The sequence below is a fragment of the Perognathus longimembris genome, chromosome 8, assembly GCF_023159225.1.
Source record: "Perognathus longimembris pacificus isolate PPM17 chromosome 8, ASM2315922v1, whole genome shotgun sequence".
NCBI classification, from domain to species: Eukaryota; Metazoa; Chordata; class Mammalia; order Rodentia; family Heteromyidae; genus Perognathus; species Perognathus longimembris.
In genome coordinates, this window is record NC_063168.1 from 52,427,083 (window position 1) to 52,454,806 (window position 27,724).

Below are 27,724 nucleotides of genomic sequence, written 5' to 3' on the forward strand. Positions count from 1 at the left end.
CCTTACCACATCCATCCTAATACAATTTTAACAGATTTCACTGTTCTATTTTCTCATGTGTCAACTATCTTCTTCAGCCATCCTTATCCTTTTCATTTTTATTTGTTATGTCTTCTTTATAATTTGGTGTTGAGGTCTGCCAAGAACAGTCAAAAGGCCAAGATAGGCATTCTCAATGAGAACAAGAGTGTATTTTAGGTGTATTGGTCAGGAGAGACATGATGAGAAAATGAATCCAAAGTGCATGAATGACAAGAAATTTATCTAGCAGATTCCAGATGCCAGAGAGATTGGGAAGCTCAGAGGTGGTAGGGCACTCAATCAGGGGGTATTCGAGGTATGGAGGTCAGAGGTGATGACCTGTGGGACTAGGATTTTTTAAAGTTTATGGGTATTAGCCCTTAGGGTATCCATTAGTTATTGTGACTGGCTTTTTAAAAAGAAAACTTGGGAAGTATGAAACTTACTTCATGACTCCTGCTGGTCTTTAGTTGTTATTGTGGTCACCAGCTGTAGGTTGTATGGGGTTTGGGGTCAGAGCAATGAGGAACAATTGGGCTATATCCCAAATGACCATATTGGGAGAGGAAGTTTAACTAGGCCAAAGGTGTTGGGGTAGACCCGAATTTCAACGACTTCTGTGGGTCCTGAAAACAGATGTTGAAGCAGCAAGTATGTTAAACAAATCTATGATAATCAGTTTATGATTGGTAAATATTTTCTCCCCTTCAGTGGTTTGGGATTCTGTGTGTGTGTGTGTGTGTGTGTGTGTGTGTGTGTGTGTGTGTGTGTGTGTGTGTGAACTCAGGGCCTGGGCACTGTTCCCAATCTTTTTTTTGCTCAAAAATAATGTTTTATTACTTGAACCTCAGCTTCACTTCTGGCTTTTTGGTTGTTAATTGGAAATAAGAGTCTCACAGACTTTCCTGCCTGGACTGGCTTCAAACTCAGCCTCCTAAATTGCTAGGATTACAGGCATGTGGCACCAGTGCCCAGCCTGGGATTCTGGTTTTTATTTTTTTGGAGGTTTTGCGGTTTAAACTTGGCTTTGGATGTACTCAGATGATATGCTATGACTTGAGCTACACCTTCAGCCTGGCTTTTTGCAATCTACAGATTTTTCTGCCCCAGCTGTTTTTGAACCATGATCCTTCAAATCTCAACCTCCTGTGTAGAGAGCCACTGGCATGCAAATGGATTGCATTATTTTTTAAACTAAATAATGAAAATAAAATTCATAGAGGTATAAGTGGATGATGGATTTATTGCCCAACTTATAACATACAAGTAAGTGTATGAAATCACATCAGGTTACAGACACAGTTGATCACATACAACTGAAAGCTCAGTTACCAAATTTAACTCACGCAGAACATCTATCTACATGAAGAGCTTTAGTCTCAGGCCTGGAGCAGCTGTGAAATGAAAGTTACCACACCACTGTAGTCCTTGAATGTCAGTGTATTCTCCTTCACCTTCTACCCTGCAATCAGAAAGAATACATTTGTTCACTAATCAAGATTAAGAATTTTCAGGGGCTGGGGATATAGCCTAGTGGCAAGAGTGCCTGCCTCGGATACACGAGGCCCTAGGTTCGATTCCCCAGCACCACATATACAGAAAACGGCCAGAAGCGGCGCTGTGGCTCAAGTGGCAGAGTGCTAGCCTTGAGCGGGAAGAAGCCAGGGACAGTGCTCAGGCCCTGAGTCCAAAGCCCAGGACTGGCCAAAAAAAAAAAAAAAAAAAAAGAATTTTCAGTCCAGATATGATAGCCTAGCACCTCATATACTATGTCTAAACCATTATATCTTCCCATTGTCCAGTGTTGATTTAATATCTAGCAGCTTCTTATCATATCTGGATGAACTCTGTAACTCTACACATTTTGATGTTGAAGATTTTAGAATCATATAGACTAACTTTGTATAAAACCAAAACAACCAGTTTTTTTAAAAATGAAACATTTACTTTGGTTATTTGGATTAATTTAGTTCACTTAGTGAACAAATACTTCTGGATTATCACCATGTTTCAGGTGATCTTTGCTAGTTTGTGTTTTTTAATTCTGTAAAAGGGCGAAAACTCACTCATATCCAAACAGGTTTTATCCTCTAGTTCAAGTTTTTCTCCTTTTATTAATATCAATGGGAAAAGTTAGGTATTATTGTTACAAACTTGTAGCCAAAATAGATGAACACTATTTTGCATTTCTCAAAGTGTATTCAAATTTACCACTTCACAATCATTAAGTTATACTTTCCATTTTAGAAGCAAGAAAGGGATGTATATAAATGAACTCTGCAAGGCATAGCATTCAGTGTGGAGAATAGCTTGTTTATTTTCACTCTTATTTCTGCTACAAGTCTATACTCAAGAGAGAACCACATGGATACACTGGAATTTCTGCTCAATAAAATAGACACGCATATAGACACACATAGAAGGTTAAAATGAAATCATGAAATTATCCCAAAAGTTTTTTTTAAGTGTATTAATATATTTCAAGTAAAAATTATTTAGGGCCTCAACTTTCCCAGTAGTTTCTATTTCCATGCTGGCGTCTAAAAGTTCTATAGCAAGAGAGAAGTAAAAAGGATAAATGCAAAGTCTGATTAGCATCATGAATGCTGTTTCCTTTCAGAGCCTTATTATAAATACTCTCTATCTTCTAAAAAAATTCAACAATTCTTACACTAAAGATATACAAAACAATGATTAACTAGATAACATTAACTAAATGTAATGTCTAAGCAAGCATGACTGAAAATAATCCTTTAGTCTTTTTTAGTTTTACCTGGAGTTGAATGTTAACTAATTAAGCACATTGTATGGAGACTTTTAGGATTTTATTTTTCTACTCCACAACATTCAAAAACTGAGTTGGTTTTGGTTTGAAGACAGGGTCTTCTGTGTAGCTTAGGCTAGCCAAAAACTCTTGACTTTCTTGTCTCTCCCTCCAGATTACTGGAAATAGCTTTTATATCAGTTTCTGAATGTAGTTGGAAAATAATTTTCATTACTATGTCTTATTCCATTATGTTATTATTTTGCAATTCATTATCTTGGGAATTAAAATTTTACTACTATCAAAATGTAATCAAAATGTTTTCAAATATGTCTCTTAGGAATGCAATTGGTAGGTTGTACAATGGGCCAGTATTCATCTTTCTAGGAAAAGATCATATATTTACACAAGTGGCCCAGAAAATGCAACCTAAATACCAGGAAAAAAAGGGCTGGAATATTTGCAAATCAATTAATAACTTCCATACTAGGAGAGATGGATTGACTTGAAGAATCAATTTTGCTTTTGCTTTTATGGTTTTATTTTTGTTGCCAGTCTGGGGCGTGGACTCGGGGCCTGAGCACTGTCCCTGGCTTCTTTTTGCTCAAGGCTAGCACTCTACCACTTGAGTCACAGCACCACTTCTGGCCTTTTCTATATATGTGGTGCTGAGGAATCGAACCCAGGGCTTCATGTATATGAGGCAGGCACTTTACCACTAGGCCATATTCCCAGCCGCTTTTATGGTTTTAATTACCTACAAAGGTACATTTTTATCCACAAAAATCTTAGGCTCATATTTTTATTTATTTATTTTTGCCAGTCCTGAGTCTTGAACTCAGGGCCTGAGCACTGTCCCTGGCTTCTTTTTGCTCAAGGCTGGCACTCTATCACTTGAGCCACAGTGCTACTTCTGGCTTTTTCTATATATGTGGTGCTGAGGAATCGAACCCAGGGCTTCATGTAAAAAGGGCAAATTCTTTACCACTAGGCCATATTCCCAGCCCCAAGCTTACCTATTTTCATTGAAGTTTCCAGTGTATTTTGCCCCAGTTGGAAATGTGTAAGTCCCCATTCCATGAAACATATTGTCCTTAAACTGTCCTTCATATACTGCTCCTGAAAAATGCTCAAGTTTGCCAAAACCATTCATCTGTTTGTAACAAAGAGAAGGGCCTCAGAAAGTAAAGTTCATTTCCCCAGAACCTTTGAGAAATTTACATATGTTTATTGTTAATTTAGTTATTATTTAAGCATCTTTGTGTCATCCTTGGTCTCCCCAAAAATAGTTTTAACTGTATTTTTTTTTTTTTTTGCCTTTTCTTTTTTGGTACTGGGGATCAAATCCCAGATGTTGCAACTGTTTTGCCACTGAGCTACATCCCAGCCCTAGAAAACTTTTTTTGTTTGTTTGTTTTGCCAGTCCTGGACCTTGGACTCAGGGCCTGAGCACTGTCCCTGGCTTCTTTTTGCTCAAGACTAGCACTCTGCCACTTGAGCCACAGTGCCACTTCTGGCCATTTTCTATATATGTGGTGCTGGGGAATCGAACCCAGGGCTTCATGTATACGAGACAAGCGCTCTTGCCACTAGGCCATATTCCCAGCCCCCTAGAAAACTTTTTTATCATTACTCTTCCTCTTTATCTAGTAGCAAAGCCCACTGGATCAAACATCCTGGATATAAACATTTGAACACATGGAGGTCGGTAGTGAGGACAAATACAATTCTTCAGGATAACTTGAATATATCTGAAATCTCAAAGGACAACCAGTATAAGTAGCTAAAGAAACAGTACAAGATAATTATTAAAATGTGAATTCGGATTTCAGTTGCATACACATTTTTGTTTAATCACATCTGGATGACAAACCTAAGCCTAACTGGTACCAATTCAGAAGCTGTTTCCAAGATTAAATGAAAAAAAAATATTGATGGGTTGACGTTACTCTGTGAATGAGAGAGGTGAAAACAATGGTGATGATTAGATCACTACATTAGTATTACATATATGGTTACTACATGTGGAAAACTGTCAGGATCTCTAGGATCCCTACCCCCATTATCTCCCGGGGCAGGGGGCGGGGATGCTTGAACCTCGATTTTATGGAAGAAACTCCACCCTACCCCTCATACGGGCAGAAGGAGTAAGGCGTGTCCTTTCTGGACTGCTCTAGGCTGAAGTGGGATGCCAAAATCCCTTCCTCGGCCCCCCATAATGTGTCAAGAACCGCAGGACAGGGCTGGGGATATAGCCTAGTGGCAAGAGTGCCTGCCTCGGATACACGAGGCCCTAGGTTCGATTCCCCAGCACCACATATACAGAAAACGGCCAGAAGCGGCGCTGTGGCTCAAGTGGCAGAGTGCTAGCCTTGAGCGGGAAGAAGCCAGGGACAGTGCTCAGGCCCTGAGTCCAAGGCCCAGGACTGGCCAAAAAAAAAAAAAAAGAACCGCAGGACAAAGATAACAGGGAGACGGCTGGATGGTTGAATGAGTCTCAAAGGATTTAATTGGGAGGGGGGTTTATATAGCGGTAATGGCGGGAAAGGGAAGGACTTGGGCCATTGGCTAAGCTGGACTGCCCATCAGGTGATGTCATGAAACTTCCTTTGTGGGCTGGACAACCCTATCATGGTGGCACGCACGTGTTCGCCCCCCAGGGGCGGGGGGCTTCTTTTCCGGTTGAGGCCGGAAGGTGGGAGGGACTCGCTGTTACACTGTCCCAGGGCTGGGGGAAGGGCAGCGGCTCACTCTTGGCGCCCTTCCCCCACCAAGGCCAAAACTGAGTCCCCAACAGAAAACAATACTTTGCTATTTTTATTGTACAGCCTACTCATTATGTACAAGCATGTGGGTTGGTTTTGGTTTATTTGAGAGAGAATTTTGCAATACAGTCTAGGTTGGACTGGATTGAAGTCTTCTTCTGCCTCAACTACCAAAGTGATGGGATTATAAGTGCAGCCCCATGCCCAGGGTCCTATATATATTTTTAATTATTGGTGAAATCCTTAAAATCTTTTAACCCATTAAAACAGAAATAATACCTTGTCATCTTTCCAACTTCCTGTATAGACAATCCCATTAGGGGTCGTGTGAATGCCTATTCCATTTCTCTCATAGATTCCAGAAGGTGTTCTTGTACAGTCACCATCTAAACAACACAAGATTATAAATGGGAATTATGACTACTAATAAGCACTATATTATTTATGCCTGGCCGTTATTAAAACTGTACCCTTGTGTGTGGATATTTTTGTTTATTGCTTATTTTTGCATTTGCTTTAGCTCTTTGCCTTTAATCCATTTGCTTTAATTATTTTTGGTACTGGGGATGAAACCCCAGACTGTGCACTTGCTACTTTCTAGCACTGTAGTTAATGAGGCCAGAGATGAGGATATCCATGACATTAAGACATCTCTTTGCCACTGAGATGCAAGGACCAGAAAAACTGACAGATTCCAGCTGGGCACAGGTGGCTCACATCTGCTGTGCTAGCTATCTAGGAGGCTAAGATCAGGATTTGGGGTTCCAGGCCAGTCCGTGCAGTAAATTCCACAAGATCTCATCTCAACAGAAGAAGCTAGGCCTAGTGGTATGCATCTGTCATCTCAGCTACAGGAGGGGAGAGAAATATAGGAGAATTATAGCCTAGGTGTTTGGCCAGGAAAACAAGGAAGCAAGACCCTATCTCAAAAATAACCAATGTGGAGGTATTGTTACTTACTCATGCAGGATGGCTCTGAGAATAAAGTTGATCTAAAGGATAATGAAACCAGTGTCAAAAAGGGCTGGAGGCCCTACCTGGTAAGAGCTCCTGCCTAGCAAGTATGAAGTCTTGAGTTCAAACACCAGTACAGCCAAAAGCTTTATAAAATATGATAGATCTCATGGGTTTCTAAGGCATGCTGTCAGATGTAGCATTTGGATTTGATTTAAAACCTGTTCCCGGGATGGGAATGTGGCTTAGCTGTAGAGCGCTTGCCTAGCATGCACAAAGCACTGGGTTTGAGTCCTATGAACCACATAAACAGAAAAAGCCAGAAGTGGCCCTGTGGCTCAAGAGGTAGAGTGCTAGCCTTGAACAAAAAGAAGCCAGGGACAGTGCTCAGGCCCTGAGTTCAAGGACTGGATTAGGATTTTTATGTTATTTTATTTTATTTAAGTGAGTTAATGCCATAATGACAGTTTTATAAAATGTGACGGCTCTGTTATTCCTAAACTATTTAACTTTCTGTAGAGATAAAAGTAATTAAGACATGTGCTTACCATATTTGTCTCCATTTGGAAATATAAAGTTTATCTTAAATACTTCTGAAGATGCTATAAAAGATTAAGAAAAGCCATGAGTTCAAATATTTTAATGTTCTAAGATCTATAATAAATGTTTGTTAATCCCTATCCTTATAGGGCTGGGAATATGGCCTAGTGGTAAAGTGCTCGCCTCATATACATGAAGCCCTGGGTTCAATTCCTCAGCACTACATATATAGAAAAGGCCGGAAGTGGCACTGTTGTTCAAGTGGTAGAGTGCTAGCCTTGAGCAAAGAGAAGCCAGGGACACTGCTCAGGCCTTGAGTTCAAGCCCCAGGACTGGCAAAAAAAAAAAAAAAAAAAAAAAAAAACAATCCCTATCCTTATAAATAAACTCCCTTCACATAATCACACATATCTTATGATTAATTGCCACTCCCATTGGTGTAGGGTCCTGGAGAAATAATTTTGCCTAGATGATTTATTTTGATTTACTTGTTGCAGGAAGGAATAGGAGAAACACTAGGGCTCTGTGGCACCTTATTAACATACATATCACAAAATTTGCCCTTTAAGTGTATATAATTTAGCTGAGCACCAGTGGCTCCTACATGTAATTCTAGCTACTCAGGAGGCAAAGACCTGAGGCAAACAAATTCAAGAGACTTTAATATCCCACTAACCAGCAAAAGGACAAAAATGAAGGTGTCTCAAGTGGTAAAGCACTAGCCTTTATCAAAAAACCAAGTGACAGGGGCTGGGGATATGGCCTAGTGGCAAGAGTGCCTGCCTCGTATACATGAGGCCCTGGGTTCGATTCCCCAGCACCACATATACAGAAAATGGCCAGAAGTGGCGCTGCGGCTCAAGTGGCAGAGTGCTAGCCTTGAGCAAAAGGGAGCCAGGGACAGTGTTCAGGCCCTGAGTCCAAGCCCTAGGACTGGCCAAAAAAAAGTTAAAAAAAAAAAAAAAAACCAAGTGACAGTACAGATCTTGAGTTAAGTTTTGTTTTGTCACAAAACAAAAAATGATTATCTCAATATATGAAGAAAAATTCAACATCCTCTCATGATAATGGCTCTGGAGAAAGTAGGAATTGAAGGAATATACCTCAACAGGTCTTTATATATGTCAAACTTTCAGCCAACAACATGCTAAATGGAAAAAACTGAAACCACGTCCTCTAAAGTCGGAAATGAGATAAAGATGTCTACTTTCTCTACTCATATTAAATACAATACTTGAATTCCTAGGAAGAGCAATAAGGCAAGAAAAAGAAATGAAAGGGATGCAAAGGGAAGGAAGAAGTCATATCATTCCTAATTGCAGATGATAGGTACCAATACTTCAAAGACCCAAAAGACTCCAACAACAACAACAAAAACCTCCTAGATCTGATAAACACTTTTTGCATATATCAGGGTACAAAATCAATAATAAAATATCAGTAGTGCTGGGCGCCAGTGGCTCAGGCCTGTAATCTTAGTTACTCTGGAGGCTGAGATATGAGGATTGTCAGCTTGGGCAGGAAAATCCCTGAGACGCTTATGTCCAATTAACCACCAGAAAATCAGAAGTGGTGATGTGGTTCAAGTGGTAGGGTGCTAGCCTTGAGCTGAAGAGCTCAGTGATAATGCCCAGGCTCAGAGTTCAAGCTCCTGGACTGACAAAAAAAAAAAACTGACAAAAAAAATATCAGTAGCTGCCGGTGCCAGTGGCTCATGCCTGTAATCCTAGCTACTCAGGAGGCTGAGATCTGAGGATCCTGGTTCAAAGTCAGCCCAGGCAGAAAAGTTACCATGAGACTTTTTTTTTTTTTTTTGCCAGTACTAGGGCTTAGACTCAGGGCCTGAGGACTTTCCCTGGATTATTTTTGCTCAAAGCCAACGCGTGCGTGCACGCGCATGCGCGCGCACACACACACACTTCATAGCTTTTCTTTTTTTTTTTTAATCTTTCAAAAATTGGCAGGAACACACCATGGTTTGTATTCAGTACTCTAAATTTTAAGAAAGAAAACAACTGTGACCCCAACGTGATTCGAACACCATAGATTTTCTATGTACCAACAATAAACAAGATAAAAATGAAATCAGGAAAACAACTTTTTTCACAATAGCCTAAAAATGCCTACAAATAAACTTCACTAAGGATGTGAAAAGACCTCTACAATGAACACCATATGATCTGAAGCAAAAGTTGAAGACACTCCTAGATCCCACAACCATCCATGCTCATGGATGGCAAAATTAATATCATGAAAGTTGCTACACTACTCAATGCAACCTAAGAGTCAATACAATTTCCATCAAAATCCCAATGTCATCCTTCACAAAACTTAATTCTAAAATTTATATGGAAACATAAAAGTCTCCAAATAGCAATCCTTATCAAAAGAGCAATACTCAAGCTATCACAATACCAGACTTCAAATTATACTACAGAGCCATAGTAACAAAAACAGCAAGGTCCTGGCACAAAAAAAGACACACAGACCAATGAACTAGAATAGATTGTAGGGGATGGCTATGCCTTTAAGAGGGGATGGCTGGCTCTAGCCCATCCCACCTCCTTCCAGCTTCAACCAGAAGAGAAGCCAAGCCAGCCCCCGCCTCTCAGTGGCAAGCACGTGTGCCACCATGGCACCGGAGACCCCAGAGGCCCAGTCCTTGGGGGGCTGAGGTCTCCGCCCATAGAAGAAGTTCCATGACATCACCATGATGGACAGTTCACTAACCAATCGTTAATACCCAGTCAGTCCCTCCTCTTCCTGCCGCCATTACTGTTATATAAACCCCTCCCTTGAATAAAATCCTTTGGAAGCCAGTAGACCATCGGGCGTCTCCCCCGGGATCTCCGTGTGAGTGTCGTCTCTTGAGCTTGAGGGAGGCTGGGGATGCACAGGGATTTTCGGCAGCCCTACCTCAGCTTAGCTTAGCCCAACAAGGACACACTCCACCCCTCCTGCCAGCGGGAGCAGCACGCAGAGCCGACTGTCCCTCACAATTGGAGGCTTGGCGTCTCCCCAGGGGAGACGTGGAGATTAAGCCCGACAAATTGGCACCCAATTGCGGGGCGGATGAACGCACAGCCGGTGATTTCAGGGTTTAATAACCCCACAGGCTACACTGAGTAATTCGTGTCTCAGGAGTAGGACGTGCCCATCCAGATGGGGCAAACGCATAGTCAGTGGAGCGAACCGACTGTTAAGATATTACGATTCATGCTGCAAAATACCGAATTGAACTTTTGGGATGTTCGGGCCAAGGGCCCACGGCGCCAGGTGGGGCGGGACAGCATGGCTTTGCCAGTCCCACGGGAAACCCACCTTAGCGGCTCTGTGGTAGAAAAGCACAGAGGACGCAAAAGGCAGGCAGGTGATCCAGGTCCCACAACCGGTGTGGCAGGGGGGCGCTGGGGATGGCGGCGCCCGTGGTGATGGTGGCGGCCGCTTCTGGCCTGGCCGCCTGTACTAGCCCCTCCCCCCTTTCCACCGCAGCGGCCCCGGGGCAAGCGGTGTGAGTTCCGTGGCAATGTTTGGGACATGGCGGGCGCAGCGGCCACGAGGCTCGCGGGGCACCTGGAGCCGCTTGCCCTCACACTGGTCCCCCACTTTCCCTTTCTGCTTCTGGAGCTGCCGCTGCACGGTGGTGGCAACAGCAGCGGCAGCAGCGGTGGTGGTGCACCAAGCGCCTGGAGCACGGGATTTTTGGGCTGGCACGATGCACAGGGCCCCGCAGCTGCGGGCGGCGCGGAGCATGGCGGATGGCAGCGTGGAGCACAGAGCTTTGCGCACGCGCCTTCAGGGCTGGCCAGCGCTCTCTCCTACCCCTAAAGCCAGCCCCAAATCTACTGGATTGGACTATATATCTGTTGGAAAAAGAGACAGGGTCTCAGATTTTTGTTATCAATGCTTGTTGCTAAGATGAGATGGCCTCTCCCAGCCCCCACCCTTGCTGGAGGGCGTGCTGGATTCCTCGAGGCTGGGCGGGGACTCAGTGGCTGGCAGACCTCTGACAGCTTCACAGAAGCTGGGCAGGGCTAGCGGCCCATCTGCAACCGCAGACGGGTCTGTGAGAAGGCGTCCTGCTGTGCCCCTGCAGTGTTTTGCTCTGGGTTGAACTTTCCCATGCAGCTTACAGGCGGGGTTAAAACAAGAGAAAGCCCCAGGTTTCCAACTAAAACGGAGTATTTGGGGATATTAAAAAGGCAAACAAATGGTTCTGATGCAGCAATAAGTAATTTGGTTGGATATCCTAAAATTATCAGTTCAAAGATACTAGAAATTGGAGGAGTTTTTCTTGATGGTTCAAAACTTTGCTTGTGGGCTGGGGATATGGCCTAGTGGCAAGAGCGCTTGCCTCCTATACATGAAGCCCTGGGTTCGATTCCCCAGCACCACATATACAGAAAATGGCCAGAAGTGGCGCTGCGGCTCAAGTGGCAGAGTGCTAGCCTTGAGCAAAAAGAAGCCAGGGGCAGTGCTCAGACCCTGAGTCCAAGGCCCAGGACTGGCAAAAAAATAAAAAATAAAAAATAAAATAAAAACTTTGCTTGTCTGATGTGACTTGATTCCTGTGCTACTCTCGCAATGCAGAGATATTGAAAAGACAAGGTGCTGGGACCAGATCCCTTGTGTTTATAATTCTGGTAAACATGGTTAAAGGTACTTTTGTCACAATTGCCTTGGATGTCATTCTAATAATTCGGTACTAAATTCTGTGTAAGTACGGTGATGAAATAAGCAAGACTCCTAACTATCTTAAGTTACATATAATCAGGCAAATGTTTAAAGTATGTATAATTAACTAATGGGGACAAAGGCAAATTCTCATTAACCCTATATGTAAGAAAAGTATGGCAAAGAAAGCTAATGATTATCACTAATTTATTGGAAAGCAAAATGGATAAGTGTTTCTAAATTTGTAATAGTAATTACTACATTAAGAAAAAAAATTGTCATTTGAGCTCAGAGTCTTTCGGATGCAAACAAGGCTGAGGCAAGGATTAAATTACGTTCCTAGATGGAAATTTAAACAACCAGAGTGCTAACATTTTGCCAGATCAAAGGTACCATAGCTGTTGGAAGCCACAGAGTTATCTTGGGATTTTATGACTAGGGAAATCTCTTTTTTTTTTTTTTTTGGCCAGTCCTGGGCCTTGGACTCAGGGCCTGAGCACTGTCCCTGGCTTCTTCCCGCTCAAGGCTAGCACTCTGCCACTTGAGCCACAGCGCCACTTCTGGCCATTTTCTGTATATGTGGTGCTGGGGAATCGAACCCAGGGCCTCATGTATATGAGGCAGGCACTCTTGCCACTAGGCCATATCCCCAGCCCTAGGGAAATCTCTTAAAGTCATCACCCTGCTTGAGCCAAAAGGGCATCAGCCTCCAAAAGCCAGGGAATACTCAGAACAACCAACCAGGGTACCCTGGGGGATTTAGATGTCTTTAACCAGTCTGTGCAGAATTTTGCAGGCAATCTTACAGGAGATGTCTCTGAGATCCTACCACAGCCCTGCCTGGGCGCAACTCATCTCTCATGCCTGACTCCATCACGCATGACATGACCTGCTAATTTGGGATGGAAGACATAGCCATGGCTAAAGCTGAGACTCTCACACTGCTAACCCTTTGCCCTCAATTGTCATTTATTTGTGTTCTCTTTTCCACCTGCCGGTAAGATCAAATGGTATAATTCAGATTGGTGGCACATAGATCTCATGTTCTCTAAGTGTTACAAAAAAAACCTTGACAAGTGGTTTTTGGTCAGTCCTCAAGTTACAGATGGGCTATTTCTGCCGCTTTCCTCGTTGCTCAATCAGACAATAAAAAGGGCCTTTATATCTAAGACTCCTTGGATGCAATTCAAAGCCAGCCCGGGCAAAAGAAAATCTCTCTAAAATTCCATCTCCCAATTAACCAGCAAAGAGCCAGACTGAGAGCTTGGCTCAAGAGAACCAGCAAAAGGCTGAAAGCGGCACTGTGGCTCAAGTGGTAGCCTCGAGCCTCGAGCACTAGCCTCGAGCAGAAGTACTCAGGGACAGTGCTCAGGCCCTGAGTTTAAACCCTGTGAATACGGATGGGAGCATGCCATCCCAACAACAAGCGCCTGAAGTCCTGGGATTCTGCCAGTCCAGGAAAACAGGGATGTGGAGAGGAATAAGAGGAGAATGGTGTCACATCCTAAACGGAGTTGCTTTGTCTCACCCTTTCAAAACTAACCAGAGCCAGGAAATCAAAAGAAATAGTACCTGTCCATTTTCTTTTTTTCTGCCAGATGTGTGTGTGTGTGTGTGTGTGTGTGTGTGTGTGTGTGTGTATATATATATATATTTGGCCTCTGACTGGCTACTCCAAACCGGTTCTCTGTCACTAAACACTTCTTTCAGTCATTCCTCCTTCCTTGTGATTGACCATAATTGGGTTTATGCTTCAAATGGAACTTTTCTGGCTTATGCCCACGGTATGTTCTATGTCATTCATGTTAACTAGCTCAAAAAACTTGTCAGTCTTTTGCTTGATCTTTTCAAAAGTCTCTTTTAACAAAATAACATCTCTCGCTGAGGTCACCACCTGGGAACTTGCGGTTCAAGGCCATCACCTCTCTACACTGCTGTGCCAAGCTACAGGGTGGCCAGAGGACCATGGCACCCTCTGGCCCTAGTGACCATTCTCGTGGTAATGATGCCGCACCACACTGGACGGTGCCAGGCAAATCGGGGGGCCCTGACCACTTCGCCCCCTTTCAGCAGGAAGCAGTTCCAGAAGAAATGACCTTCGCCCATACTCCCAGCCTGGTGCCCTCCTGTGTCATTTAAAAAAAAAGGGGGGGGGACAGCCCCCATGACTAGTTAAGGACAGTTATGCTTACATTAAATATCTTAAATTTACAAAAAAAGAAATTTTAATTCTTCCCAAAACAGTACGGGAAGGAGCCTTGTATGTGCCTTTCCAGATTGGGAAATTAAGCCCGGAGCACTCGCTCTGGAGAAATGTCTTCTTCTTGTTCTCTAGAAAAACAAGGACCATGCTGGATTTCTTCTGCTCTTCCAAGAGAATATGGGAAGCCTGCCTGCATACAACAGCGATGGCAGTAGGCAGCAGCCAGCTTCCCTTCCCTGCTTGCTTTCTAGACTCTTCCTTGAGTGTCTCTCGTGGCGCAATGTTTCCCTGTGGCAGCGTCGCCTGCAGTTTTGTACGAAAACTGAAGAAATTTTGCACCGTGTTTCTTCCTTTTGCTCTCCCCCTGCTGCTTGGTTTAGGGGGTCCCTTTGGAGGGAAATAGGAACTGAGGGTTTTGACACTTTATCTCAATGTTTCATGATAAAAATGTTTTAAAAAGTAAGCGCAAGGGTTTAGCGCCTTGCCCTCAATGTTTATGAGAAAAGTGTTCAAAAAATAGGCGTTAGGATAGTACTTCGCCTCAATGTTTATGAAAAAAATGTTTTACTAACTACATGTGTTAAGTTATCAGCTACAGTGGACTACCAGTCGCCAGAATTTAAACCTGCTTCTACCTCACCGCCAAAAGAGGAATGGTCGGCATTTATTTTGAGTGACGTGGAAATGGACTGGGATTCCAACTTCTCTGGACTGAGTCAAATGGATGGCCCCTTCACCTACCCCTTCCTTTCGTGGAAGAGGCCCCCTATGTATCTTATGTCAACATTTGCCTTATGCCTACATATGCCATATGTTTACAGCATCCCCTGCTTATTTAAAAAACAAAACAGAGGGAGATGTAGGGAATGGCTATGCCTTTAAGAGGGGATGGCTGGCTCTAGCCCATCCCACCTCCTTCCAGTTTCAACCGGAAGAGAAGCCAAGCCAGCCCCTGCCTCTCAGCGGCGAGCACGTGTGCCACCACGGCGCCAGAGACCCCAGAGGCCCAGTCCTTGGGGGGCTGTGGTCTCCACCCATAGAGGAAGTTCCATGACATCACCATGATGGACAGTTCACTAGCCAATCGTTAATACCCAGTCAGTCCCTCCTCTTCCTGCCGCCATTACTGTTATATAAACCCCACCCTTGAATAAAATCCTTTGGAAGCCGGTAGACCATCGGGCGGCTCCCCCGGGATCTCCGTGTGAGTGTCGTCTCTTGAGCTTGAGGGAGGCTGGGGATGTGCGGGGAATTTCGGCAGCCCTAACTCAGCTCAGCTTAGCCCGACAGGGACACACTCTGTCCTCCCGCCGGCGGGAGAAGCGCGCAGAGCCGACTGTCCCCACAATTGGAGGCTTGGCATCTCCCCAGGGAAAACGTGGAGATTAAGCCCGACAATAGATAACCCAGAAATAAATCATGCCAGAAATAAAACAACAGAGCCATCTGATTTGGACAAAGGAGCCAAAGATGTATGTTAGAGAAAAGACAGTCTCTTCAACAAATAATGTTGGGAAACTGGATATCCATATGTAAACAAACTAAACTGTCTCTCACCCTGTACAAAAATCAATGCAAAATAGATCAAAGATTTCAGTGTAAGGGGGGAAGGTGGGGGAAAAATGAGGGAGGAGGTAACAATTTGGATAAGAAATACACTCACTGCCTTACATATGAAACTGTAACCCCTTTGTACATCACTTTGATAATAAGTAAATAAATTAATTAATTTAAAATGTTTTAGTGTAAGACCTGAAACCTTGAAACTACTATAGGAAAAGGTAGGGGAAACACTTAAAGATACAGCTACAGACAGCTATTTTTTTTAATAGGACTTCGATTGCCCAGAAATACAAGTAAGAATTAACAAATGGACTTGATCAAATTAAGAAGCCTCTGCACATCAAAGGAAACAATTGCCAGAGTGAAGATATGGCTTATAAACCAGAGACAAATCTTTGCAAGGTATATATCAAATATAGGATTAGTGGGCAAATGAACAATTTTCAGAAGAAGAATATAAATGGTCAATAAAAACTCCAACATCTTTAGCATGAATACAAAAAATGCAAATCCAAACAACACTGCGGGCTAGGAATGTGGCTTAGTGGTACAGTGCTTGCCTAGCATTCATGAAGCCCTGGGTTCAATTCCTCTGTACTACATAAATAGAAAAAGCCAGATGTAGCCCTGTGGCTCAAGTAGTAGAGTGCTTAGCCTTGAGTAAACGAAGCTCAAAGCTCAGAGACAGTGCCCAGGACCTGAGTTCAAGCCCCAGGACTTCCAAAACAAAAACCAAAAACATTGAGATTTCATTTCATCTCAAAATGGCCATCATCAAGATAACAAACCAAGAACCATCACTGGTCGTTCATCCCTATAATTCTAGCTACTCTGGGAGGCTGAGATCTGAAGAACCTGTTTGGAAGCCAGCCAGGGCAGAAAATACAAGAGACTGTATTTCCATTTACCCAGCAAAAATTGGAACTGAAAGCATGGCTGGAGTTAAGAGGTACAATGCTAGCTAGTTTTAAGCAAAAAAGCCAAGCTCCTGCTTAAGACCTTAAGATCAAACTTCAGTACTAAAATGGGGGGGGGGGGCAAGGGAGGGGGAAGATAACCAAATGCCAGAGAAAATGAAGGGTGTGATGGTAAGAGGGGGGAATATTATTGGTGTGAATGTAAATTAGTGTTGTTATTATGGAAATAGATGTGGAAATTGCTAAATACCTAAAAATACAATGACCTTATGATCCTGCTATACCACTCTTAGACATATATCCAAAAGAGTCCAAGCCAAGATAGAATAGACATACCTGTACACTCAGGTTAATCACAGTAGTATTCACACTAACCACACTATAGAATCAGCCTAGGTATCAAACAACTGACAAATATATACGAAAAATGTGGCGTGTATACAATGGAGTATTATTCAGCCATAGAGAATGCAATTGTTATTTGTAGGAAAATGGGTGAAGCCAGATAAGTGAAGCTCAAAAAGCCAAATATTTCATGTTTTCTTTCATATGTAAAAATCTAGACTTGAAATGATAATAGTTGGACCTTGAGTGTAAGAAGGAGACTGGTGGGAGGAACTAGGGAAAGAAGAGGGTATTGAGGGGTATTAACATGATTGAAATAGTTAGATAATAAAACCCATTAAATGCTGTTTGAAAAGGGGGGAGGAGAAAGGAAGATTATGAGTATTACAGAGGGTGTGAATTTGATCAAAGTATGTCATATGAATCTATGGGAATATTACAATGAAACCTCTTTTGAGCAATTAATTTTTTAATTAGTCATGGAGCTTGAACCTGGGATCTAGGTGCTGTCTCTGAGCTCTTTTTGCCCAAGGACAGCACTCTACCACTTTGAGCCACCACGCCACTTGGAGATAAGAGTCTCACAGGACTTTCCTCCCAGGCTAGCTTTGAACCATGATCCTCATATCTCAGCCTTCAGAGTAGCTAGGATTACAAATGTGAGTCACCAGTGCCTAGTAGTGCAATTAATTTATGCTAATGAAAAGTTACATATGGGGGGGGGGTAGCTCAATGGCAAAATACTTGCCTAAACAATGCAATGTCCTAGGTTTGATCCCCAGTACTCCAAAAGAAAGAAAGAAATATAGAAAGACAGACAGATGGATGGATAGGAGGAAGGAAGGAACAAAAATATAGCTAAAAAGTTACATCTAAAAAATTAATCTGGGCACCTGTGGCTCTTGCCAGTAATCCTAGCTACTCAAGAGGCTGAAATCTGAAAATCTAATTTTAAAACCAACCTGGGGGGCTGGGAATGTGGCCTAGTGGTAAAGTGCTTGTTTTGTAAACATGAAGCCCTGGGTTCGATTCCTCGGCACCACATATATATAAAAAAAAAAGTGGGAAGTGGCACTGTGGCTCAAGTGACAGAGTGCTAGCCTTGAGCAAAAAGAAGCCGGGGACAGTGCTCAGGCCCTGAGTTGAAGCCCCAGGACTGGCAACAAAAACAAAACCAAACAAACAAAAACCAACCTGGGCAGGAAAAATCTCTTATTTCCAATTAACCACAAAAAGCCAGAAGTGGAGCTGTGACTTAAGTGGCAGAGCACTAGACTTGAACAAAGGAACTCAGGGACAATGCCCAAAAGTGGGGTTGCTGGGTCATAGGGGAGCTCTATACGGAGCTCTATGTTTAGCCTTTTGAGGAAGCTCCATATTGCTTTCCAGAGTGGTTGGACAGTTTACACTACCACAACAGTGTACGGGTTCCCTTCTGGCCACATCCCTGCCAGCATCTGTTGTTATTAGTTTTCTTGATAATGGACATTCTTACTGGGGTGAGGTGGAATCTCAGTGTTGTTTTGTTTTGCATTTCTTTTATGGCCAGAGATGTTGAGCACTTCCTCATGTACCTCTTGGCCATTCTCATTTCCACTTCTGAGAATTCTTTCTTAGAGTCTTTGGCCCACTTATTATTAATGGGGCAGTTTTTTTTTCTGAGAATTTGTTTTGGGGGAACTTACTTTTTTGAGTTCTAAGTAAAATATCTTGATATGAGGCTCTTGTCTGTTGTATGGCCAGTGAAGATCTTCTCCCAATCTGTGGGCTATTTATTTTGCAACTTATGTCCTTTGCCATGCAGAAGCTCTGCAGTTTGATACAATCCCATTTGTCCAGCCTTTCTTTGATTAGTTGTGTTTCTGGGTCATTATTAAGAAAGTTTCTACCTATGCCAAAGAGCCCTAGTGTTTCTCCTATTCCTTCCTGCAATGTTTCCAAAGTATCTGCTTTTACCTCGAAGTCTTTGATCCATTTGGAATTTATTCTGATGCAGGGTGATATATAAGGGTCTAGCTTAATTTTTCATTGGTGTTTAACCAATTTTGCTAGCCACCATTTATTGAAGAGGCTGTCTTTCTTCCATCCTATTCACAAACAAGGGCACACTAAAAGTACCAGGACAACCATGTTCATTGCAGCATTATTTACTCTAGCTAAAAAATGGAACCAACCCAGATGCCCCTCAGTAGATGAACGGATCAAGAAATTGTGGTATATATACACAATGGAATTCTATGCTGCTATGAGAAAGAATGACATTGCCCCATTCATAAGGAAATGGAAAGACCCAAAGAAACAAACTCTATAGTTCCCTCATTGGTAATAATTAGTATATGTATAGAATAGTTCTAGCAGATGATCACAATAGCTCAATAGTTATGTACATATGGTCACATAAGATGATGCTAAGTGAAATGAGCTCCAAGATATGGAAACAAGTGGGTCATTATTGTTGTTATTTTGAACATATTATGTGAATTTTTTTCTATCTTCCCTAAGGGTTAGCCCCTGTTGTCACTGTACTTGATTTTGGTAACCTGGGTAATATATATATTGTGAATTTTTTTCTATCTTCCCTAAGGTTTAGCCCCTGTTGTCACTGTACTTGATTTTGGTAACCTGAATTAGGGAAGGGAAAGGAAGGGAAACACCAAAATGGTGAGACAAAGGGTAAAAGGAGAACCAATGCAACAACAGTACTTATAAGACAATATATTGTAAACTAACAGTATAACTTGGGGGGAGGAATTGGGGAGGAGGGAAGGTGGGAGAAAAATAAGGGAGAAGGTAACAAGTTTGACAAGAAATGTACCTTATGTATGTAACTGTGACTCCTCTATTCATATCACTTTGGCAATAAAAATTAAAACAATAAAAAAGAACTCAAGGATAGCACCCAGGCCCCGAGTTCAAGCCTCAGTCCCAACACACACACACACACACACACACACACACACACACACACACAAAGTTGTGAGCTGATAAAGACTAGAAACCCAACTCTGAGGAAACAGGCTACTGTAATAGCCTTAGAGAGAAAAGGAGGCTATGGTTTTATGAAACAGGAATTAGGCATTGAAGGATCAATTGGAAGGACTTGGGGTATGGCTCAAGAGGTAGAAGGCTTGGACAAGAGCAAGGCCCTAATTTTAATCCCAAGCACAGTGTTCTCTACACTAAAGAATCAATAATTCAAATGGTGAAATAAGTTCTTTTTAGAAGGCTTGGGTAGCAGAATGGATTTAATTGAAGATACATTAGTGAAGTGGAAGGTAAGACTGGAAACTTTATCAGAATTGAAACAAAGAAAACATTTACAAGACTGGAAAATAGATACAAAATGCTAATGCCAGTTTAATAAGAATTCCTGCTGGTGTGGTGGTGCACACCTGTAATCCCAACACTTCAGGTGAGGGGGAAAAGAGGTTGAGACGGTCAATAGTGATATACAGGCCAGCCTGGGTCACACAGGGAGAACAGGTTGGTAAGTAAACAGATAAAGTGATCCAGAAGGAAAGAAAGAAAGAAAGAGGGGAGGACACAATATTTGAATAAATAGCCCCCCAATTCTCAGGGCCAAAGAAAATGCGTTAGAATCCCCTACCACTCCCAACTTCCACTAGGAAGTCTTTCTACTCGCCAGATCTTTTCTTTCACAGTACTGTCCATTTTAGCGTTGATTACTCACCAGACACTGAGTATCTAAAGCATGAAAACCACTGGGAAAGCAATCCTTAAGTGCCCATTAAGCAGGGCAGGAAATGTAACCATACAAGAACCTTTGAAAGGTTCAATTTTCTTTTGAATATTGTAAACAAACAAACAACCTCAGAGATGGGTACTGTCTGGCACCAAAAGGGAAAATGAAGACCAAGAAGCTGTCATAACAGCGGATGAACGGCAGAATGGGGGCTAGGATGCAGACCTCCTGATTCCCTAACCGGGGGCTCGCGGCACCCCGGCCCCACCTGCCAAGGTTAAGCTCCTCCCGGGCAGGAGTCGACCAGGCCCAGCTCTGACTCCACGCCAGCTCTATGTCAAGGCGCCCTTCCCTGCCACGGCCTCGGGTGGCGGGACACTCACACGACGGAGAGGTGGAGGAGAGACTTTGGGGACTCAGCGTTTCCCCCTGGCCCGCCAGCTTGGCGGCCTAGCGGGAACCCAGCGAGAGCGACACTGCCAGGGGCGACTCGGTTGCCGGGGCAACCGGGCAACCTCTCACCCGGAAGTAGATATGACAGGAGCCAATCAGAAGAAGCGCTGGGGCTGTGCGGCGGCAGCGGGGGAGGCCCCCGCCGTGCCGCTCCAGGTGAGATCCAAGGCCGAGGCCAGTTGGGACCCCTGACTCTTGGGGTTACCACCACCACATCGCTGCCCGGAGAAGCAACTCTGCGAGCCAGGTATGTCCTCCCGTCCCGCGGACCACCGGCGTGCGCGTGGCCTGCTGTCGCTGCCTCCCTCCCTGCGTCTGCTGCGGCCAGCATCTGAGGAACAGCGGCCCCCGGGAGTCCCAGCCTGTGGGCCTGGGGCCCGAGAATCCAGACCCCGAAACCAGGCCTAATGGCCTGCCCGCCATCTGCAAGGATGGAATTCAGGCTCGGAGGGGGTTGGATCGGAGGGGCGCAGGCTTGTTTCCTGTCTGTGTCTCCTGTACGGATCGTGGAGTTCCTTCGAGGGGGAGGAGGCTGGAGACGAGGTGTGCCGGAAGACAGGTCCCCTGCCTGGGTATCTGAGTGGAGGTGGATGGTAATTGTGGCCCGGTTTTTTGTTGTTGTTTTTCTCCTCCTAGATGAGAGGTGGGTGTGTTCAGCATTTCAGAGCTCAGCGTTTTCTTTGGTGATGCTGTACGTGGGAGCCAAACTTGGATGTAAAACAAAAGATACTCTCAGAGCCAAACTTGGGTCCCAGTGTTCATGGTGAAGAAAGATGGAATCTTTCCTGGCTGGATGGAATAGGATAGTGGAATCTTAACTCGACGAGTTATATAATCGAATGTTTATGCCTTGGAAAACGTCTGTGGAGAAAGGTTTTGGATATACCACTAAAGCCAGCCAGGTTTCGATTAAAATTTAATGAGTGCAAATCTCAGCTCTGGTTGTAATGGTAACGTTTCCAGGGTTGATGTAAGACAAATGGTTTTACATCAATAACAGTGCCTTCTTGCTTTTTTTTTTCTTTTTGTCTTTTCTTTTTTGGCACTGGGGATTCAAACCCAGGACATTGCACCTGCTAGGCAAGTGCTTTGCCACTGAGCTACATCCCAGCCCCGCCTTCTTGCTTTTTGCCTGTTTCTCAATACAGGAATTTAACCTGGGTAGGGTCGTTTCTGAGATGAAGTTTCGATGTATTTAACTTGCATATCCTTTCCTTTTTGGTTTTTTTTTTCTTTTAGAAATAATAGGTAATTGTTGATGCACAACTTTACAGAATTCAGTTTGCAATTTGTCTAGCCAAGGCCTAGAAGCAATGAGAATTCAGTTTGTCACAGTGTTTCCATCATCTGTTAAACTTTTAATGACCCTAACTTTTTTGGTGTGAGCATATGTAGTGCTTTGCCTCTCCTCCACCAAAAGAAAAAAAAAAACTCCTAATTTGACTTCTTGCTTAAGATGTTCTAATCTTGTGGGTATCTGAAGTCAGGTAAACATTGTAAAGGTGCGTTTAAAAAGTTTAGGAGGTATGCTAATCATGTTTTCTGTATTTGTGATGATTTTCCATCTTAGGTTCTTACCAGCCACAGAGAAATTGCCCTCTCAGGATTAGCTAATGAACATGCCTTTTATATGTAAACCAAGCAATCCCTGGATTGCTGGGTCCCAGGGTCAGTGCCCCAATCCAGTCTAAGTTACACTCCAATTTTTTTTTTTTTTTTTTTTTTGGCCAGTCCTGGGGCTTGGACTCAGGGCCTGAGCACTGTCCCTGGCTTCTTTTTCTCAAGGCTAGCACTCTGCCACTTGAGCTACAGCACCACTTCTGGCCGTTTTCTGTATACATGGTGCTGGGGAATTGAACCCAGGGCCTCATGTATTCGAGGCAAGCACTCTTGCCACTGGGCCATATCCCCAGCCTTACACTCCAATTTTATTATGTTTCTTCCTGAAAAAAAATGTGGAGCCTCATACCATACAGCCAGTGCCAGTCCTAATGCCCTCCAGCTTACTGGAGTTATTCTAGCTTGCAAGTCCTAAACAGTGTACACTGTCCTGTCTTTCTTGAGGTATCCCCAAGAAGGGATGAGACCTGATCTAAGCAAAGATTCTCAGATGTCCTAAATTTAAATACAAGGGTTGGAGGGTGGTGATTGTGAGGGTATACAGGAATTCAATTACCAAAGACATTTTTATGCTGAAATCATAATTTATATCCCACAAACAGAAGACCACCATAGCCAAAGTGTTCTATTGTTGTATACCTTGGCTATTGTAAGTAATAGCTGATCTTGTAGTCCCATCTCAGTTATTACTCAAAATGTAAGTACTAATTTTTTTAAATGTCTACATCTTCCTTTATTTCTGTCTGTGTAAATGAGAGACAGACAGACAAAAACTGGGGCTTGAACTCAGGACCTTGTACCCTCATTCAGCCTTTTTTTTGTTGTTGTTATCCCCTCCCTTATTTTTATTTTTTTAGTTTTTAGTTTTTGTCCAGTCCTGGGCTTGGACTCAGGGCCTGAGCACTGTCCCTGGCTTCCTTTTGCTCAAGGCTAGCACTCTGCCACTTGAATCACAGCGCCACTTCTGGCCGTTTTCTGTATATGTGGTGCTGGGGAATTGAACCCAGGGCCTCATGTATACGAGGCAAGCTCTCTTGCCATTAGGCCATATCCCCAGCCCCTCATTCAGCCTTTTCTCTTATGACTGGCACTCTGTTAATTGAAAGCCATGTTTCTAGTTACAACTTTTTGCTGGTTAATTGGAAATAAATGTCCCTCAGATTTGCCTGCCTCCTGGCTTCAAACCTCAGATCTCATTGTCCTGAGTAGCTACAGTTTTAGGTGTGAGTCACCTGGCTTCCCTTCATTTCCAGCAGTTGTTGGTTCATATATTTTGGTGCCCTGTTATTAGATGCATATATGTTTATGCTTGTTATATATTCTACCTAGATTGACACCTGTATCCTAAAAGCATTGTTTTTCTTTCATCTTTAGTAACATTTTTGCATTGAAGTTTATCTTGTCTGATAACAGAACCACTCTCCCTTTCTTGTGGCTTCTATTTACATGATTCATCATTTTCTATCCTTTTGCTTTTCATGTATTTGTATCTTTTTCTTTTTCTTTTTTTTTTTTTTTGGCCAGTCCTGGGGCTTGAACTCAGGGCCTGAGCACTCTCCCTGAGCTTCTTTTTGCTCAAGGGGAGCACTCTACCACTTGAGTCACTGGGCCACTTCCGGCTTTTTCTATATATGTGGTGCTGAAGAATCAAACCCAGGGCTTCATGTATATGAGGTGAATACTTTACCACTAGGCCATATTCCTAGCCCCTGCATCTTTGAATTTACAATATTTTCTTCTCTATTTGTGTGTGTAGTGTATGGTATAGTAGTTGAACTGCATGAAGGCTTTTACTTGTTAGGCAGGCCATCTATAACTTAAGCCATTCCTATAGCTCATTTTGCTCTGCTTATTTTTGCAGTAGAACCTTATCTTCTGCCTGGGTCAGTCTAGACCACAGTCCTCACATTTACACTTCATGCTATAGCTGAAGTAACAGGTATGCACTATCATGCCCATCATTTTCTTTTGAAGTAGAGTCTTGAGAACTTTTTTGCCTGGAATTGCAGTCTGCCTGATTTCGGCTTCTTATCTAGCTGGGATGACAGGCCTCCACAACCATGCTAGCTATTGATTGAGATGAGAGCTTGAGGCTGACCAAGGTTTTATGATTTCAACATTGCTATTTGTTGGGCTGGGAATGTGGCTTAGTAGCCTAGTATGCATGAAGTCCTGGGTTCGATTCCTCAGTACCACATAAACAGAAAAAGCAGAAGTGGTGCTGTGGTTCAAGTGATAGAATGCTAGCCTTGAGCAAAAAGCTCAGAAACATCACACAGGCCCTGAGTTCAAGCTGCAGGACTGGCAAAAAAAAAAAAAAAGGTACAACATTGCCATATATAATCATTTTCTTAACCCAGTGCTACAATGCTTCCACTCATCTTCTGTGTGCAAATATTTTACACAGATACTATATGACAATAGGTTAAAGTCCCAATGTTACATCATGTACATATTTATACAACTGCTTTTTAAACAGGGAAAAAAAGAAGGAAATGTATACTAGAGAAACTCACTAAATACTAGCCTTCAACTTGTAAGTTTTTATAAAGCAATTCCCATATTTCACCTAAACTGGCCTTTTTCTTTTTCTTTTTCTTTTTTTCTTTTTGTGCCAGCCCTGGGCCTTGGACTCAGGGCCTGAGCTCTGTCCCTGGCTTCTCTTTGCTCAAGGCTAGCACTCTGCCATTTGAGCCACAGTGCCTCTTCTGGCCGTTTTCTATATATGTGGTACTGGGGAATTGAACCCAGGGCTTCACGTGTATGAGTCAAGCACTCTTGCCACTAGGCCATATTCCCAGCCCCTAAACTGACCCTTTTAAAATCTGTAATTTATTTCTTTATGGAAGGTTTTATCCATAATTGAAAGACTGGCTGGTTTTAACTTGTCTATACTAATTTTTTCTCTTCCAGGGGAAAATGAGTTCTTCAGTAAAAAGAAAAGGCAAACCAGGCAAAGGAGGCGGAAAAGGATCTTCAAGAGGAGGAAGAGGAAGCAGGGGTCACGCCAATAAATCTTCTGGGGGTGGCGGTGGCAGCAGTGGTGGTGGCGGCGGCGGTGGTGGCAATAGAAAGGCCTCAAGTCGACTCTGGGATGATGGCGATGACTTTTGTATCTTCAGTGAATCAAAGCGCCCATCCAGGTCATTATACTCTTTAGATGTTTAGATATGGAACAGGGACAAGAGTTGGCAGGATAGGGGGGTGTAGAAGGTCAAACAAGGCATGATGGAAAATCACAATATCCCTCACCCATAGATTGAAATCTGAAGTTAACTAATTTCTGTATGACAGTGTGAACTGAGTGTAATGCTGTTTTTGAGTCCAATGTTAATGGGGAAGTAATTACTGGAAAATATAAAAGTGATGAAAATTAATGTTTTAACTATTCTGGAGGTACCACACGTTGATATTAAAACCAAACTATCAAAGGCAGTCTTAGCTGGACACCAGTGGCTCACACCTATAATCCTAGCTACTCGGGAAGCTGAGATCTTCGGATCGCTATACATAGCCAGCCCAGGCAGGAAAGTCTGTAAGACTCTTCTCTCTAGCAAAAAGCCTGGAGTGGAACTGTGGCTCAAGTGGTAAAGTACCAGCCTTGAGTGAAAAAAACTAAAGGATAATGCTGAGGTCCTGAGTTAAAGCCAAAAAAAAAAAAGGAAAGGTAACCCTAGTTCTGTTACATATTTTCCAGCTACATCAGCCGTAAAATTTGATGAATTTTATATAGTGATCAGTAACAGAGGTCATATCTAACCTGTCATATTCAACATTTAACTAGTTTATGGACTATGAGGATTTTAATTCTAATGAGTATTTCATGATAGAAAAGATTTTAGTATATATTAAGTATAAACATAATATGCTTAGTGTCTCTCAAACTTCATTGTGAAAGTTGGAGAGACATCTTCAGAAGCATGTGTAAAGTGCACACACACAGGAATAACTCAGCTATACATTAGACATGAATATCGATGCTAGAACTTACTGCATCTTAAATGTATTAAATGGATTCAACTATACACATTTTAAAAAGAAAAAAAATCCAGATAGCATTAAGAGGTTTAAGCCTGCCACTCATTGAATGTGGGCCCCAGCATGAACAGATTATGGGGAGAGAAATCTGTTACTCTCTTGGTTAGTCTCTGTGTCTAAGAGCTTCTTGTCATTTAAGTCTCTTGCTGAAGTGAGTATGTTGCTGTAGTGTTTAGATATTTTCTTAATACATGGTCCCTAAAATGACCAAATACTTCATCTTATATTCAACCAGAGAAGCAACATGTTTTTCCATTTTCTGATAAAATGGATCATAAAGATATTCTGTGTGACACAAATTTTAAGGAATATTTCAAACTTTGTTTTCACCTTATCTGCTGGCTTAAGACCTAACCTCTGAATTTAGTGTGTCTATCACGTTTCCAAATGTAAATGTTATAGGCTCTTACAGTTGTAAATATTCAACCACTCAGCACATATTTACCAAGTAGCTAATGCGCACAGGGTAATGATTTAAGGACTAGAATTACAACAATGAATATTATAGTTATCTTCATGAAAGAATATTTAAAGTAGAAAGATCATAAATATATATCAAGCAAGAAGTGCTATGAAGAAAAATAAAGGCAGGTAGAATGCATTAAGATACTACAAAAGAGTGGCTATTTTATGCAGCAACTTCTCTTGAAAAGTGACAAATAAGCATAAGAAGAAAGTGAAGGACTAAACCAGGAAGCTATACATCTAAGTGAAAATCACTCAGAGGGAAAAGCAAGCCCAGAGTGAAGGCAGAAGAATGCTTAGAAGGTTCATGAAATGGCAAAGAAACCATGTGGCCAGAGGAAGTAGATAGGAAGTGCTATGACATCAGACAGGCTAGACTGAATAGGACATTGTGGGTCATTTTGAGGACGTTGGTCTTTGGTCTGTATAAGATGGAAAGCCACTGGAGGATTTGAGGCAGGATGGATGACATCGGTCACTCTGGCCACAGTTGCTGCTACTTAATATATATCCTTTATACAAATAAGAAAACGGTGTGGGCTGGGAATGTGGCTTAGTGGTAGAGTTCTTGTCTAGCATGCATGAAGCCCTGTGTTCAATTCCTCAGTTCCACATAAGCAGAAAGAAAAAGGAAAGAAAGAAAATGGTGGGCTGGAGATATGACCTAGTAGCAAGAGTGCTTGCCTCTTATGCATGAAG

General features: G+C 42.7%; 2 protein-coding genes across 5 annotated transcripts in view; one reads left to right on the forward strand and one right to left on the reverse strand.

Annotated features, from left to right (window-relative positions):
* Positions 1-1,230: 1,230 nt before the first annotated feature.
* Morn2 (MORN repeat containing 2) lies at positions 1,231-20,964 on the reverse strand. Of its 4 annotated transcripts, XM_048353591.1 has the most exons (5): positions 20,833-20,943; positions 7,053-7,106; positions 5,830-5,936; positions 3,802-3,938; positions 1,231-1,483 (listed from the first exon to the last, which is right to left on the reverse strand). In XM_048353591.1, exons 4-5 carry the CDS (start codon positions 3,936-3,938, stop codon positions 1,381-1,383), a joined length of 240 nt encoding a protein of 79 aa, XP_048209548.1. In that variant the 5' UTR covers positions 5,830-5,936; positions 7,053-7,106; positions 20,833-20,943; the 3' UTR covers positions 1,231-1,380. The 4 variants fall into 4 exon arrangements, with proteins under 4 accessions (XP_048209548.1, XP_048209547.1, XP_048209549.1 ...); XM_048353590.1 differs by lacking the exon at positions 5,830-5,936 and having other exon boundaries at positions 20,833-20,964; XM_048353592.1 differs by lacking the exon at positions 7,053-7,106 and having other exon boundaries at positions 20,833-20,950.
* A 63-nt stretch (positions 20,965-21,027) lies between these two features.
* Dhx57 (DExH-box helicase 57) overlaps positions 21,028-27,724 on the forward strand; it is a 51,204-nt gene continuing 44,507 nt past the window's right edge. Inside the window, exons 1-2 of the mRNA XM_048353088.1 lie at positions 21,028-21,149; positions 25,436-25,665. Coding sequence (XP_048209045.1) covers positions 25,442-25,665 — 224 coding nt within the window. The 5' untranslated portion in view covers positions 21,028-21,149; positions 25,436-25,441. The remainder of the gene's footprint in view (positions 21,150-25,435; positions 25,666-27,724) is intronic.